The sequence below is a fragment of the Bacillus rossius genome, chromosome 1, assembly GCF_032445375.1.
Source record: "Bacillus rossius redtenbacheri isolate Brsri chromosome 1, Brsri_v3, whole genome shotgun sequence".
Lineage (NCBI taxonomy): Eukaryota > Metazoa > Arthropoda > Insecta > Phasmatodea > Bacillidae > Bacillus > Bacillus rossius.
Genome location: NC_086330.1, coordinates 330,480,682 through 330,498,674, shown reverse-complemented (window position 1 = coordinate 330,498,674; position 17,993 = coordinate 330,480,682). Strand labels below are relative to the sequence as shown.

The 17,993-nt window shown below is 34.6% G+C and overlaps 1 protein-coding gene across 10 annotated transcripts in view; it reads left to right on the top strand.

Moving 5' to 3' along the window:
* Nucleotides 1-17,379, top strand: part of LOC134528037 (ankyrin-3) — a 386,196-nt gene extending 368,817 nt beyond the window's left edge. For all 10 annotated transcript variants that reach the window (XM_063361226.1, XM_063361227.1, XM_063361225.1 and 7 more), the window contains 2 exons: nucleotides 11,736-11,808; nucleotides 14,614-17,379. In XM_063361226.1, the coding sequence (XP_063217296.1) occupies nucleotides 11,736-11,808; nucleotides 14,614-14,737 (197 nt within the window). In that variant the 3' untranslated portion in view covers nucleotides 14,738-17,379. The remainder of the gene's footprint in view (nucleotides 1-11,735; nucleotides 11,809-14,613) is intronic.
* Nucleotides 17,380-17,993: the final 614 nt, after the last annotated feature.

The following is a 17,993-nucleotide window of genomic DNA, read 5'->3' as shown; positions in this document are numbered from 1 at the left end:
TGGAATGTAGTGGTTTATAAATCCTGTTGCTTTCGGCAGGGATAAGAATGGATATTGGATAATGTAGTTTATGGTCAATACACACTGGCGTGATACGTCATAGCTGTAAGGTTCAGCGGTATGACGTAACAGCAGTATATAAAGTTGCACATAGAGCACTACCACTTCTTTAGTGTGGTATTGTAGCAATACAAATTGCCACAGCGGTACAAACGCTGCGTGCTGAGTTGACAGTGCGTACCACCTCCCATTATGATCATGTGTCCTTTGGAAGCCACTATGTTTTGTGTTACCTTGTCTCTTTGTACCGCTCTCGTCTCCTGCCTTGCCGTGTGCCCTTGGCGGTACAGTACCGCCACTGCTACAGCTTCAACATACTGTGCCAGTGTGCTTATTTTTAATTGAGATAGTTAATCTTCAGTATCCTTAACCACACTATGACATGTGTTGGTGCAAGCATGCAGGCATTGTCAGGAGAGGAAAAGGCTGTTAACTGGGGGCTTTGTGCTGTGGAAGTCTATGTGCCAGTTGGCTGCAGCTCTTTTTAGTTTCGTTACTTGCGGTTCCTTCATGGATCAATCTTCCTCCTTATGTGTGTCAGAGTGAGGATTCCTGACTGGGCTAATTAGGTCGTAGTTGAAACAATTACAGATTCAACAACATTGCAGCCAACTGTATACATACTTATATGAGTTATTTATGAATTCTAATAGGCAGTTTTAACTTCAAAATATTTGTGCAGATTATGTACATAGCTTTGGGTGTGTGTGTCTGTGGATGGTGTTTTGGTTTACTAATAATATTACATGTATTTATGTTGTGTTAAAATTAGAAACCTGCTCCTACGTACCATGTATAAGTATAACTAATAAGTACACATGACACATGACAAGCAGGGACGCCTCCAGGGCTGGGACACTGGGCAATCGCCCAGGGCCCCAAACTGGCCCTTTTATTACCAAAGTGCCTATGATATAAAATGTTTGTTATTAAAATGTAGATCCCTTTTCAATATATGTATACCATAAATGTAATTTATTCAAATTTTAATATGTCAATATTAGCCATAAATTGGCAAAACCATCATCTAATATTTAAGTTCCAGATTGGCTTCAAACAAATGTTTTAAAGAGTTTTATATACTTCAAATATTCCGGTCAGGCTCCCCCCCCATCCCTTTTTATCCCTTTCCGGTAAGGTCCTTCTCCAAAATATAAGGGCCCCGCAAAAGTAAATGGCCCTGGGCCCAAAGTATAGGGCCACAATGATGACAAGACATACTGTGCTAAAGACTTGCTTAGCTTCCGAGTTGTAGCCGTGACGAAGGCTACAATTTCACAGACATTTCTGTCAACCTTGCATTTGCCATCATCAGGGTAGTAGTTACCTTCTGAGGTTCTTGGAAGTTCTCCTGCGTTTAAGTATTCTCCTTTGAGAGATGAGTGTTTCCTGATTGGCTGCAACTGTGGGCCAATCGGAGATGGGCTTCTGTAATCGGCTAGGCGTGCTGGCCAATCAGTGGCTTCTTCTCTTCTGGTTGGCTGGGGTCTTTGGCCAATCAGAGGTGATCTGTCTTTTGTTGGATGCAGAGCTAGGTATTGAGTATTTCTAAAAGGCGGTTCTCATATTCTGTTTAATTTGTATCCAATATAGTTTGTGGTGTCCTTGGCGGCAGCCAGAGGCGCTGGTGTGCTGGAGAGGCAGATTAGTAGCCCCAACGATAGACCAGCAGCTGTTCCTCCTTCCTGCCCTGTCGGCAGTTGCGTTGCCTGCTACGCTTTCGACCTGCCCTCTTGCTTGGCATGGAAATGGAAGAGAGGGAGAAGACAGGCTGGGGATTGGTGGCGGTCCTCCAGAGGATCGCGACCAGAACGAAGGAGGGAAGGGCTAGAGCGGGTCCCTGAAAGGTCGCTCCTGGGAGGAAGGATATAGTCGTCCCCGAAGGGTCACTTCAGAGAAGAAGGTTGGAACGGTTCTGAATGGTCGCTTCAGGGAAGGTGAGAGAGAGAGAGAGGGAAGGAAGGAAGGATAGCATAGCCAATAATTACCCATTCCAACTGTTAGGGTTTTTGGGGAAAGGATCACTGACAGGCCTGGTTGACAGAGAGAGAGAGAGAGATAGAGAGAGATATAGATAGAGATATAGGATATATAGATATATATGAATAGAGAGAGAAGAGATATAGATAGAGGGATGGATATAGATAGAGAGAGATAGAGAATAACATACACACACTCAGGTTACACCATGCATCATGGATATACATACATATATTATTTACATTTCATGTTCACATAACGGGTTTTGGGTCTTGTTCATCTCTACAAAATCATCAAACATCATTATACTACTTGATACTTATAACATTTACCCTAGATGTCCACAGGCGATGTTATAAGTCTGCTTAATCCATCTTGTTTGGGGATCTGTCCACCTGCTATCTGTGGGAGGGTGGTGACATTACCTCTCCTAATAGATAGGGAGATAGGTACGGTGCACTCAGTGCTAGTGATGACGTGTCGGCCAAGGCCGAAATGGTGGACCTAACAAGTTCCTTCTCGCAAGGTAGAAGTGGGCTCAATGGTAACTTCGCTGAGCTGCTGGAGTCTGGAAGTTTTAGTGAATTTATGTGAACTTGGGAAGCACAATGTAGTTTCTGTTTCTTTTCCTGAAGGCCAGAGAACTAAGAAGTTTTGACTTCTTTTGTCTCAGCTGGTCAAGTTTTCTATCTAATATGGCAGTAACCTCCCTCCTCAGAAATACTCAAAACCTAGCTCTGCATTCAACAAAAGACTGATCACCTCTGATTGGTCAACCAGAAGAGAAGAAGACAGTGAAGTTGAATTCATATGTGTTTGGCATTGTGAATACTAAAAATATTAAAATGCCAAAAATTAATTTTTCCATATTTCAATTCAACTCTTTTTTTATAATTTACTAGCGACCCGCCCCGGCATCGCATGGGTGCAATGCTGATACTAAATATACTACAGAATGTCTATATATACCAGCCCCCCCCCCCCCCACCCCCCGGCCGGTACCGCCGCAACCGCTATGTCCCTGCATTTTAAATCTGTAATATCATTGAAAATATTAATTTAAATTACATACTGTAAAGGGCCATATTGATCTATATTAAATGCACACACAATGTATTTAAGGTACTTAATTGGATAAGGATTAATGCTGTATTGCTTAAAATCGCTTCGTAAATAAGCCATTATTTCTCGTAAAAAGTAAAGGATAAAAATGGTTGTGGATTATCCCTAAGAGATAGACATATACCATCATGGACTCTTTTGTAGACCTTTTTAAGGTGTACAATACTGTAGTATATTATTTTGATCTATCTCGTAGGGTTCAGCCAGCGTTTGCAATGTAAGCACAAAAAAAGTGTTTATTTACAACATCACATTAGAAACCTCTAAAATTATCAGTGTTTCTCTACTATATTATGCATGTATTATACATATAAACCTTCCTCTTGAATCACTCTATCTATTAAAAAAAAACGCATCAAAATCCATTGCGTGGTTTTAAAGATCTAAGCATACATAGGGCAGACAGACAGTGGGAAGCAAATTTGTTTTGTACTATGTAGTGAAAATTAAATAATTTTTTATTAAACTTTTTCAGTTATTTAGTTTTTATCTATTCTCAATTACATGTCTAATAAATAATGTAGTAATATTAAAATGTTCAGTTTAAATTATAGGAACCAATACTAAATAGCTATCTGCATAAAATCATGGTGATAAAGGATAAACTGTCATAGTAAACTGTAACTGGCATTACAGATATTGTTTGACTGATTTGTGCAAGCGATACATTGAGGCAAGTTCACAGTCATTTTAAGTTGGGTTCAAACATTCTATAAAATATTTAAGCAGTAACAAGTCCATGCACTGTGTCAAATTGTAGTGTATTCAGTCATACAGTAAAAAATGTGAATGCTAACAATTTTGTTTGTTGTGTCTGTGGGTTTTAACAGTTACAGTGCAACAATTGTGTATTTTATGTTTAACTTGTAATTGAAATTCTGTTTTTTCAAGATCCAACACCCATGTAATATTGTCAGAAGAGATGACCCTTTAACAACTTCCACAACGTTGTCATATTGAACATAAACTCCAAAAAATTGATTAACAATGTAATGTGTCATTTCTTGTTTTTTACCCAACAGAAAAGTTCGAAAGATAAATTAGTGCTTGCTTGGATCCTAGTGGTATTTATAGCCATGTTGTTTTTGCCCAGATAGTTTCCTGAGTGGAGTCAAAATTGTTCTGTTGAGTGTCAGAATAAAAAAAAAACCTTAATTTATAAGGGACCATTTCAATAGCTGAATATATATCTACATGAATTTAAGACCTTATATTTAAAATGACCTTGAATGTTAGACGATGTTGAATACAAGGCAATCTCTAATATAAGGCATCTTCAACATCATAGGAAAACATCCAGTTTAATTCCTGGCTTATGAAATTACTCTGAAGAGATGTGACAAAAGACTGAAAATAATTCATCATTAATTTATAACGTACAAAAGATGTCCACCCAAACTTTCTGGATTAAAAAAAAATCTAGATGATTTCAGATAAATGATTTGTACACTAAATAATATAATAACAGTTTTCACAGTAGTACAATTTCACTTTGAAGTTGAGAGGAAGCCTGATAAGGTAAATGAGAAGTCTTTGTAGATTGTACAGAAATCTTAGTCAAAGAGGTAGGAATAAAAAGTGCTTTAAACAGGCTAGAAAATTTAAATTGTAATTATTATTATTTTTCTAAAATGTGAAACAGGGTGAATATGGAACTGTAGCTCATCCAATCAAAATGCACATAATGTATTTAAAAAAAATTCTGTTACCAAAATTTGATATCTTTTATGACCCTTTGGTTCAAAGCAATGTTTCTGCTTAATAGTTAATAAGTTCACAAATGTACAATCACAATATTTGTGGTTATGTGATGTTACATTCTTAACCTCACTTAGAGGTCCAAAGTGTTGGATGATTGATGTATACCGAAGTAGTCAGAGAGAGATTTATTGTACCAATTGTATCTGAATTTTAACTTAGGGACAGTACATAATAGGTGCTAAAAACCATGTAGGTACTCGAAAACTATCTCTGTTCGTCATTAAAGTGACAAGAATATTTTTGCAGGGTTGAGACACTATTTTGTAAATATCCAAAGAGGAGAGAAGAATGCAAGAAGATATTACTTTAAAAAATATGCTGCTTGAAAATACAATTAAATGGTTTCCACGTGGTTTCTTAACTTTTCAATTGCAAATGTGAATTGAGAGAGAAGTTATATCCTTTCATGCAGAATGTCAATGATACTGAATTAAAAATGCCATTGTGGATTTCACATACTTATCAGTGAAATGAAAATTTGTCGGCATGTTTATCAAAATGCATGACTAAACGACACAGCATGCTGATGTGAAGTAGAGTTTTTGGGTTTTGCTTTAGAAAATATGTAATAAAATATAACTTATTAAATAACTTAATTGGTTCCTGCTGTTGCATGGTCTCTCTTGTAGCAAAGTGTATGTAGAAGCATTGACGTTAGCTTTAACTAATTTTGATCATGAATGTTAGTATGGTCAAGGTGTGCATGGTATGTTGAGTTTTTTTTTTTGTGGCTAGCGCTTAAAATTTCAGTTTACCACTATGTAATGAACATATCCAAATGTCTTAATTGTAGTTTACAATTCCAACTGTTATCAGATTGGCTTTTAAAAAATGTGAATTGTTTTTTGTTCAGTTTTGGGTTAAAATTTTTGTGTTTAAGTATTTGGACACTAACTTCTTTTTTTTTAATACTGAGATCTGACATTTCATTCTTACAATTAGTATCCTGCAGTAAGTTTAGAATGTGTTATATTTACATTGATAGCATAACGAAAACATATGCCTGGTTTTTGTCAGTGGTGTAGCATGATATTTTGCAATGGGTATGCCCAATTTTGCTTATCCATAAAGAATAGAACAATGAAAAAAACGTAGTTATGCTAAAAATCGTACAAACCTAGCACATTTTTCCTGTACTTACGGTTTATACCTTTTTTTAATTATTATTATAGGATTTACATTGTAGAGACTTTCAGTTTATATAAGCTGCATTGCACATTTACACTATTTACACCTTCAATTTTTTTACTTTCCTGTTGCTGATAAATTCATGTTTTATTGTGAAAGTGGAAAAATGAGACAGCTCGCAATTAATAATTTTCCACTTATTGAAATGGTGTTACCAGTATGAAACTCATTATTCAAATAACTTCTCCCTCTATTGGCATAGAGTTACCATTTATCTAAAGATGTTTTGAATATAGGACTCATGATTTTATAATTTGTGATTTATTATGTTTAATTTCGGTTGCATTTTCCACTCGTTTCACTCTCGTTACAAGCAATGAAGTTACGAAAGGGCTATTCATAAATTAAAACCATAACAGTTACAACTTCACATTTAATTAATATCATGCCTGAATTATATCTCAAATCATCATTTGTATTTTAAATAATTGCTAATTAATTAGTTACTAATTAAGTTTGTTATTTAACTCATATAAAGTATTTAAATTTGTTAACACTTGAAGTTTACATTTCGATAACAACTCACATTTGTTAACTTTAAAATTAAGTAAAAAATTATTTCTATTACAGTTGTCTTTTTTGTACAAAAAATTCCATTGATGTGACCAGGTTGTTAGTAAAATCGGTATATTACAACAGGACGCCTAAACTACCATATTGTCGCCATGATCCTGAAAACTCTAGAGCAGCAGATAAAAAACTACAATCTCACGAGACAAGAGAAATAGCTCTGCGAGAGCAGAAGAACGGAATGTATTGCCTTTTTTAAGCTTCTTAGTATTCCTGCTCTGACGCTGGCGTACCGTGTATCATAACTGCGCCAAGAGAGCCAAAGTCTGCGCATGCGTAGAGAGTGGTGCAGAGTTTACCCCTCTCTCCGTGCGTGTCCTATAGCAGGTCTCATTCTTGGTTTGCGCTGTGGATTTAAATGGGAATTTGCTCTCTTTCCAATTCACGATATCTGCAATTAGCGCTGTTCTTGTGTGGGTGTGCTCTGTTGCCAGGTATACACTCACTATAAGAGCACAGTATTTTATAGACATAACTTTGTAATATAATGAGATTTTACTTTTTCCTGTTGAATTCTATCAAGAACATCATCTATCATATTTATTTTTGACGTGACAACGTCTAATAAATCGATGAACGCCAGCTGCACGCACGAAAAAGTGTCCCATTACGGATGTCCCACTACGGATGTGTTCTGTTTGCTCATTGTACGCATGCGTGGCATCTCTCTTCCACTCGATTGGAACAACCATCGATTTGACTTTTCAATCATATTTTTGTCGTTTGAATTATTCATATTATGTCATTTAACGATAGTCCACCGATTTTCAGCACAATCGGTACGGTTATTTAAAAGTAATGTTAAAAATTCAAATACGTTTTGAACCAACAATGGTGTTTTACAGTTACACATAATAATTCAAATTACACCCGGGATCTTTTGCACAATGTTTTAAAAAATATTGTAACACATTATAAATAAGTTTGGTGAATTAGGGATGTGTATTTGTTATAAAATCGTGTTAATATTATACCCCTACCATTATACCCCTACCGTGAACAAAGTTTTTATAAATAAATATATATATATATATATATATATAAAACATTTGAAACTACATTACTTAAGTATAGCCTCGTGGGCGTGTGGTTAGCGCACCTAACTCTTAAACTAAAGGTTGTCGGTTCGAAACCCGGCAGCTGTGAATTTTTTTTTGTACTTGTAAATTAAATATGGCGCATGCAACATTTCAAAAGTAATAAATATATTTGAATTAATGAATGCAAATAGAAGTAAATTTATTAATTCAATTGCACATTTCGTTTCACTACTTTGTATCCATACAAAATAGTGATAATTCAATAAAAATGATTCAATTTTATTCATAAAAGTATGCAGAGGTAGATTTTATCATGCAAAAGATTGAAAAATTAAAAAAAAATTCTTCCTCGAAGAATATAATATTTTTAATGCCTAAATGGTTTGGTTGCAAAAACCTATTACGGCTCAGTCTCAGGCCGAATATGATATTTCCTTTTCTTCTGGATCAATCATTTCATAAATGTTTTGTTATGACGTTGTCACGTTAAACTATCGTCCGTAAACCGACTTACAGACAACCAATTTTTTTTTTATTTCCAAGGAGACATAATTGTAAGATTCAATCATAGTTTCAACTGTTTTTGTCAATTTTTTATATTATTTAATATAAAAATTTTGGTTGTTTTCAGCATAACACAATTTTAAGGGAATGCGTAGTTATTAATTGTGAATGACTGCTACAAATAGTTTCTGATGTAAAATAATAATTAATTGGTTTTCAACATTTAATTTTTATTTGTCAGAATGACTACAACTGTAATAATACTGGCAATAGACCCTATTTTATAATCTTAGAAAAATCGACAAATAGTTAAACTTAAAATAAGTAATTATGGTAGATAAATTAACACTTTTAATATTAACAAGCCAGGTAGTATCAATCTGTCAACAATAGTCACCATTTACTCTACTGCAATCTAACCGTGAGACAAGACTGTACATAGCATCCAGACCAGACATGGGCGGAGGCTGGCATACGGTACGGAATATGCCGGGGCAATGATGGCAAAGAGTAATGAGCAAAAGAAACACACTAGGCTGCCAGCCAAAGTCGCACACTTGGAATGAACAAACTATTTTAGACTTCTGTAAAAGAGAACTTAGGATAAGAGAATTTATTTCGCAGTGAGGCTGTGAAAGCATCGCAGTGTAAGCAATTGTCAATGCAGCATCCAGGTCTTTGTCCTAGAGTCCCCCCCCCCTTTACCATCTTCTTTTGCTGCAGAGAACCGTGCCTAGCATTTGGATTGTCTCTGGCCGCATGCAAGCGTTGAGCTGACAGGTAATTTCGGTGCCGCGAGTTCAGGAGAGTTCACAGTGTGCGCTTAGCAAGCTCCAGGGATGGTTGTTTTCAGGTCTATGTTAGGCCAGTGCTTTGTAGTAACACAGAGAGAATGTTTTGTCTCTAAGAGACCAGTGGGAGTATAGTCCAGCAGGCCACGAACTTCACCTAGTCATCAGCCGGGCGGTGGATATTTGTGACAGAGGTCCTATGTTGGGTATGATCCAGAAACCCAGCAAGCATCAAGCCAGTGGAAGACTCTAAACTCCCCCAGACCAAAAGCAGCAACACAAGTGGGGTTGAATGTTAAGGGGCCCGCCTCGTCAGGGGTGTATGTGTGTTAGTGAGGCGGGGTGATAAGCGCGTCTCTCGCTGGTGCTTCCAGCGCGGTATAGCCTCTAAGCGCAAGGCTCTGAACTGGCACGCATTCGTCTCGTCGTCACAGGATAACTGTGAAATTTGAGCGGTGACGGTAACATTATATGGCGGAGAAATGAAGATAAAGGTGTTATGCAAGCCCCTTAAGTGCTTTCAAGAATCTGTACTGATTGTTTTATGCCTAAAAATTACTCTGAAAACACGCGTTTTAGGCATTTTAACACTTCTAAAAATACAGTTTAAAAACTTAATCCGAAATTAAAAGTACTTTTCGGTCCTCAGCGAAATCTTAAATGCTATTCGTAAATAGGCCCCACTCGGATATCTTGAGTAGTTTTGAAATCGCGTTGTTTTTCCTGAAGCTCTGCACACTGTATGTGTGCCCAGGTAGGCGGGCCCCTTAAGACGATGATCATTATCTTTCATGATTTTCATGGAATTGTGCAACGGGAATGTGTTCCCCCTGGCAAGACTGTTAACCAACACTTTTATTTGGAAGTTTTAAGAAGTTTGCGCCTGGATGTGCAGAGTAAACGCCCGGAACTTTGGTGATAAGGTGACTGGTTCCTTTGTCACAACGACCCTGCACACACGGTCTTACAAGTGAATCGCTATTTGGCCTCTCAGGGGTGGTCTGTTGTTCCCCACCCTCCGTATTCGTGACCTTGCCCCTTGCAATTTTTTCCTGATCCTAAGACTGAAGAAAAATCTTAAAGGAAAGGTTTTGATGATGTGGAAGCAGTAAAAAGGGCACTGGAGGATATCAAAGTTGAAGAGTTCCAGAGGTGCTTCAAACAGTGGGAAAAAAATATTTAACTAGTTGATCACATCTTATAGAGAGTAGGTACTTTGAAGGTGACTGAAGAAATTTGGTATAAAAGGTAATAAATAAATTTTTTGTGACAAAAATCCAGTTTTTTTTTTTTGGGTTCCCCCCCTTGTAGGCCTATGTCAAATTTATTTCCATTGTAAGCTCTGTGGACTTCTTCAGGAGCTGAAACATTTTGAAGGAAGATACACACTCTTAGAGCTTTGTCATGATGGCCAGTAAAATTTTTTCTAAGGTTCTATTGTTCTGTAACATCAGTTTATTTTTTTTTAACCTCTATTTACTATTTATATCAAATTAATAGCCAATCATAAAAAAATGGCTTATAAGGGGAGTTATTTTCAGTTGCCAGCATATCATCACAGTCATTTAACTATACTTTGTAGGCGTAGATTTCCAAACTTTTGGTTTCATTTTCTTTAGGTACTGTGTTGGATCACTTACCTACATTTCCGTAAGAAAGTGTCTTCCTCACTAAAATGTGGTATAAAATAATAAAAATATTACATTTTTCTTACGATAATGTACTAAAAGTTTACATGAATCTCCCTCGGCAAAGTCTGCATGAGATCAGGAACGACAGTGGTATTCCCTAGATACTGTTTGTTAGCCGGCTGATTTAAATAATTTATATTTATCTCCCCTCTCCAGACAACTTATGGTAACATAGATAAATTCTTATTAAAATAAAATTAATCTTACAAAATTGATATCTATTAATACATATTTATATACACATTAACTTTTCAGTTCTGTTTTTATATCTTTACAGCTGTAATTTTGGAGTTATAGTAGCCACATATTTCAATTTGATTCAATTTTTTTAATGAAAACTTTAATTTTAATCATTCTTTGTGGCTGTAATTTTATTTACTAATGAGATTAATACATTCACTCTTAGTATAGGCATAATGGTGACTCACATTCACTCACTTATGGTTGTTGTAGCAGCTGTGTTGCATGTTCTAATACTACTTACAGTATCTTTAACTAATTGTCAGTTAAGCAAATTCTAGTTATTTTTTGACTTTATATTTTATTCTTCCGTCACCTATGTAGATATTTCTGGCTTTAATGTTGGCATCAAGAAATTTACATTTCAATTGCTTGTTTTTATGTAAAAAGTATGCCATTTTTTTTTCAGTTCTCTGTGTTTGCAAAATAATTTTATGTTATTTTTGAATGCATGCATATATTAACTTTGCATTATGGCATTTAACCAGCTTAAAATGTGTGTTATGGACTGATTACAATATCATAGTTTAAGTCATTTTAATCACAAGTCATTACTAATAGTGGTACATGATATGAACGTAACTGTAAAGTGACACTAATATATCACTGAACTGATTACAAAAAAAAATGTTTTTATAGTTCAGAAAGATAAATATTTTAAGTTACTCATTCCTTGTGTTAATATCTATTAGTAGTGGTGTTTTTAAAAAATAGCTTTTGATATTTTTAGTATTTTTTTACACATATTGTGTCTATAATTTTGATTTTTGTATTTTTCCATTACATAGGAGCAGAATATTTCCAAGACCCTGTGTACATGGAGACTGTTACCACGCAGTTCGATCCTGATACAAACACAAAGTAAGTGTGTGTATAAAAGAAAATTATGTTTCGCAGGTTTCATTTAGTCATGAACTGCTTACGTGGTGTTAAATCTATCTTTGCATTGGTGCAAATAATTGTATACTTTCTGGGAATCGTAGTTTTTTTTTTTGGCAGTTTTTTCATAAAAGACTTCAATTAATATGATGAAGCAGTAGAGGGTGAAAACGTTTTAATGTAGAAACATAATACAGTGTCATAGTTTTGAAGCAACTATGGTGGACATTTCCTGAGGCTAGGCCATAGTCTATCATACTTTTTAATGATTGTCATTAGGCCTGTGTGAATATTCATATTTTTTAATATGAATAGTTTATTATTCATATTAAATTCACCTTCGAATACTAACACTTCAAAATAGTGACTACTCAATTGGTTACGAATGTTTGACAGAGTATACGTAGTGACTTTGTTGTATACCAACGTTCACTGTTTAGGTTAACTCATTTGTTTTAAAAATAAATAAAACATCAACAACCATAGACTGCAACACAAAACACTCTCTTTCCTTTGTGATGGCCACTAAACGAAGTAAACGCAATAGTTGCAATAGTGTATAGTCACACTCAATCTACCACCATGCGAAACAGTAACAGCAGCTTACTTGCTGTATGTATCAAAGATGAAACGAATGTTGTGAATCAAAAACCAAATAATTTAAACAAACATAAATTATGATTCCAGATGAGATTAACAGAAAATGTGTTTGTAATATTACTTAACTAAAATATAGTTTACCCGGTTGCTGTTAAAACCAGGAACATGTAAATAACTAGAGTTTAAATATGCAAATATGAGCTCATTTAATCATTATTTCACAAATACAGCATTAAAAAATTTTTAATTAATTTTGGTGAAATGGATCAAAGTTTGCTAAAAAAAATTTCTGGAACGTGATGTGAAAAATAAGGCAAATAAAACTGAACTGAAAGTTGGGTTGGTTAGGTTTGCTAGGTTTGCTGCAGGGTTGGCACGTTTAAAACAATATGTTCAAAATTGTTTTAAACAATACACTCTGAATAAAACAAGTTTAAAACACAATGTTTAAAACATTCTATTATAAACATGTTTTTTATATGTATTTTAAAAAAAGTTTTATTTCTTACGAAAACCGCATATTGACATTTTCATCGCAAGCATCACTGTCTCATTGTAAGTCACCAATTGTGATAAATATCCAGACTAGGATGAGATGTTTTGAAGTGAAACACATTCCTCATGTAAACATAAAATACCAGCACTGTTTGGGGTCAAACCAGTCATACCTTTTAGGTTGCCAGTTCCACTAAGTTCATCTAACCTAATTAAAATCTGTTTTTGTTAGTTAAGTGCACGGAAAACAATTACAAGTTTGGCAGCCTTCTCTGTTCCTAGCCGGTTCCTTACAGTACTATGCACAAACCCGAATGTGGAGAAAAGACGTTCAATACCAGCTGACGAAGCTACTGCACTGTGTAACTGATGTGCCAGGTTCAGAGTTGCATGATGAGTACTTTTCTCCAAAGCCATCCACCATACTAGAGGTTTAATCTCTTTTAGTGTTACAGGACTGAATAAGTACTCCTTGAAAGGTGAACTTTTTGCCTTGTACTTAATAATATCCGGAATGGCTACAGTCAGGGAAAACCGGGCAATGTCAGGGAATTCCATATTCAAAAATGTGTAGCAATATACCTTACACCTGATGGGACTTCTGCTGATACCATATGTGCAAAACATATTCTGGTGGTTTTGATTAAAATTAATATTAAAAACAAAAAAAAAACAGTTTAAAACAATAAAAAACATGTTTTTTGGTTGTTTTTTTTCCAACCCTGGTTTGCTGCATAAAACATTATTACAATATTTCCCAAAAAAAAAATTATTTTGGCGAACAACCATTTTACTTATAATTATTATACCTGTTTAATCTAACCATTTCACTTCAGTATCATTTGTTTAATTTCCCAGGAACTACTACACTACATAATTAACTTTTATTTTCCATAAATATTTTGTGTAGATTTGAAATTTTTTTTTTACATGGATTCTATTTCTAATTCTTACTATTCAAATTTCATATTTGAATAAGTTGCTATTCATATTTGATTACCTGATATTTGCACAGGCCTACCTGTCATGATAGTGAGCGCTGTCTCTATTTGTGTGGCCAAAGGTGATTCCCATGTTATTAATTTTATTGATGGTTTGAGTCATAGCGTGAATTTAGATGTAGAGCGTGTGATGGACTGTACAGCAGCAAATTTTCATGACCAACATCTACCGTGCCTACAGATTCTCTTGACCAATCAGCATCAAGGATCTATAAAAATATAAAAATTACAGAAAATGGAAATATTATTTCCATGTTAACATAACTTATAGCAACATCTCAACAAGTACATACATTAAAATCACATTAAAATCCATTCTTTCATCTGTTATTGGCATTTTGACACTATAAATGCTACTTAAAACAACCAACATAAGTAAAAAAAAGTTGAACAAACGTGGAAAACACGTTAATTACGAACACTTGTGTGACTTTTAACTACTATTAGGTAATATTTAGTTACGTTTTTGTCCGGAAATAGTGCTACTCCTTGAATTTCAAACATTAAAATTATTACTTTTTTTTGTGACTTAAATTAAGTTTTGGCTAAATGCTACTTAATTCCATGATGTAACTTGCACTTCGGTGCTATACGGTGCATTAACCAACTTTTCGGTGATATTTCTGTTTTATCGCAATTCACCACGTAATCTTGTCCCTCGAGTGACCTAGCTCACGTTGCTTGGTTCCAGGGTGACGACGACCACGCGGACCGTCACCGCGACAGAGCCGGGCGGCGACAGCACGGACGACCTGCGGCTGTCCATGCAGGAGATAGTCGACCAGTTCATGGCCGGGGAGCGACAGCAGCACTGAGTCTCCCGGCCCTGCGAGGCCGCTCCCCCCCCTCCTCCCTCCCTACTCCCTCTAACACGCAGAACTCCCGAAGCCTCACCATGCAATCGCATCTGCTCTCCCGAGAGCACCGCCTCAGGTGCGGGTTCAAAACTCTTGGTTTCACCAACCCCTTTCGCTTACTGTTCATCCGTGTTGCTTGCGCAAAACATCATGGGGTGGTGAAAATTACTGGGGGATCGATTTAATTGTATCTGTAAACAAAAAAATATATATATATATATATATTAACGTGCGCTTGCAGCTGTGTGGGGCTTGGTGTTTCCTGGAGGAAATTAATCTGTCAGTGTGATCATTAAGAAAAAGATTTGAGTTGTTCTGTTGAAGCTATTGCTATGGTTGTTGGCTTTGAATGTTTAAAAGAGACAGTGTGATAGACATGGAAGTACCACGTATTAATGCAGCCGATGAGTTTGTTACGCCAAGGGACCAATGTGTCCATTTTAAATTTTCATACTAGCAAAGTTAACATCCACTTAAATAACAAAATTCATATGCATTTTTTTCTTACTTACATGTTCTGCAGATTTCTTAGTACACATCTGTGGTAGCTCGTACATACAGAGAACCCCGTAGAAACAATAATAGTAATTCTCCTGTTGTAAAAATTTTGAGTATTTTATACAGTGTGAGTAAAAGTATTAGTTTATCATAGTGTGCACTCATATTAAATTTTTTGATTGCTCTTTTATGCATTTTACAAAATTATTTGTACAGGTATTTGAAAATTGTTCAATAAAAAATATTATCATGTTAGTCAAAACACTGTCTCAGAAAAAATAATGCTGATGAGTTCTGCTGTTTTAAGTAGATCTGATAATTGAAACGCACATTAAAACCTTGTTATTTGTGTATCAAGCAAGTTTTTCATGTGAATTGATGAATTTTTATTTTTATTTATTTCAAAACATTAATAAAGGCCTCATAAAATAATTTTTTTTTGTGTTTGGGCTGTTGAGGCCAAGTGTAATAACTAATAATCATAGGGATTAGAATGCCATGCTTAACCTGCTTGCATGATCTTTGAAACACTTCAAGCCTTCAAAGGTTCATAAAACTAAATAATGCTTTAGGCATAGTACAGTGCATTTTTACTTGTTACATTTGGTGTCGTTAGTCAGTGTTCTTTCGCGGTGAATTTTACTTGCACCCTTCGTTTTAGAAATAGTATTTTAGGTATCACTTGGCCGTTTGCTTTTTTATGCAGTCCTACAAAAAAAATATTTGTATTGTTATTGATCATGTATATATGTACTGTATAATTGCAAGAGTGATTTGTGTCAGTTTAGTGCATAATACATTTCAATTACTTTCACTCTTGTGATCATCTTCAGTTGGTACCTTAATCTCTAGTGCCTGACAGCATACAAGAGAATATTATTTGTCTCTTTGTGTTTGGAGAATCATCAGTTCTGTTACAATACGACAGCTGAACCGCCTCTTTCCCAGGTGAGGAACGCTAGTATTATTGACACTGTTAATTGGTAGCTACAATGTATCGGCCATTTATGCCAACTTTGCTTGGAAGAAGAGAGAGATATAAAACTAGATGTTGTTATATTAATGTACTATAGCTTCCAGATGTCATTCTTGTTTAGTTTAAAAGAGAATGACTTATAAAGATTGTTTCAGATCAATATTTTAAGAGTAGAAAGTTCTATTTTTCATGAAGAGAGATAAAATGTTCTTTGAACAGAATATTAAAAACAGGTCATTTCATGACAAATTGGTCATAAAAGCTATGTGTTAGCTTTACAGTGTAATGTATATTGTTTGTAATTATAAATTAGTAATTACAGTACTATATTGAGACCATCCAAACAGAATTTTGTATTATATAGATGCATTTATGGTTTCAGTATAATTAGTACTGTCTGTGTACAAAGCATATCTCTATTAGGTATTTAAAAAATCTAATTAATACATAATTATAATTAGTGTTACTTTTAAATGTAAAAAGGACTTGGTATTATGACAAATGAGTTTATTTGGAATTTGTGTGTGTGTGTTCACTAATGAAATCAGGAATATAATAACTCAGATGTTAATGACTTATAAGAAGTAAGGATTTATAAAAAAAATTAATAATTGTAAAAACATAAATTGGTCTACTTATGTAGTTTAGTTGTTGAATTGCACTTTTTTCTCATATGTAATATACAGTTTTAAACTTAAATTGACAAGTGAAAGGACATTTATATAAATGCAATTATTGCATATTTCTTTGTTATTTTGGAACAATTAAGATTTAATAAAAACAACAATTTGTTGTGCAGTGACCTGCTTATGAGAGGTGTACATTTTTAGAAGTAAAGACACATATTATTAATAATTGTAATTCAGTTTATTTGTGGTAGAATTGTGTGTACAATGTGATAATTTTATTATTTTAACTACTTATATTGATTTTAATGGATGTAGACTATCACTTAATTTCATTATAGATCCAGTATTTAAAAACACCAAATGAAATGTGTTCCTCATCACAAAAAAAAACAAGCAAACTGTTATGCTTCTCGCAGTGTGGAACTATTGCTTTTAAGGACTTTGTATTATTGGCTAAAACTGAAGTTGTCTGGTTGCAATAAAATTCTATTCACAGAGATTTTTTTTTATTTCCTAACACATCATTTCCAACATTTTAAAATTTAAAAATTCATTCCACACAAAATAAAAAAATACCTACGTTGACAATTACACAGTTACACAGCCATGGATCTGTGGGAAGGGAAGGGGAAAAATCTTAATTCTCCCCCCCCCCCCTTATTTTTCCAACCCTTCCGAATGCCGTTCAGTGTTGAGGGGGGGGGGGGGGATGAATATATATATATATATATATATATATATATATATATATATATATATATATATATATATATATATATATATATTCTTTCTTTTGAAGTAGCACCATGAAATAATTTTTGCTATAATTCGTAGTATCTAGATTTCATGTAAAATTGCAGTATTTTGAGTCTACCAGATTTAAAATAGCTTCAGTGAATTTGTTACATTTTATCAGCATAACTCATAGTTATGCTGATAAAGTGTAACAACAGGAAAGACCACCAAATTGAGGCCAGTAATTGCCACTTTCAGGATAACATTTTGGTAAGAATTTTAAGTTTACGACAAATGAATTTCATTACTTATTTGTTATTTATCATACATCACAGAATAAGTTTAGTGCCTTATGCTATAATAAACATGTATGACG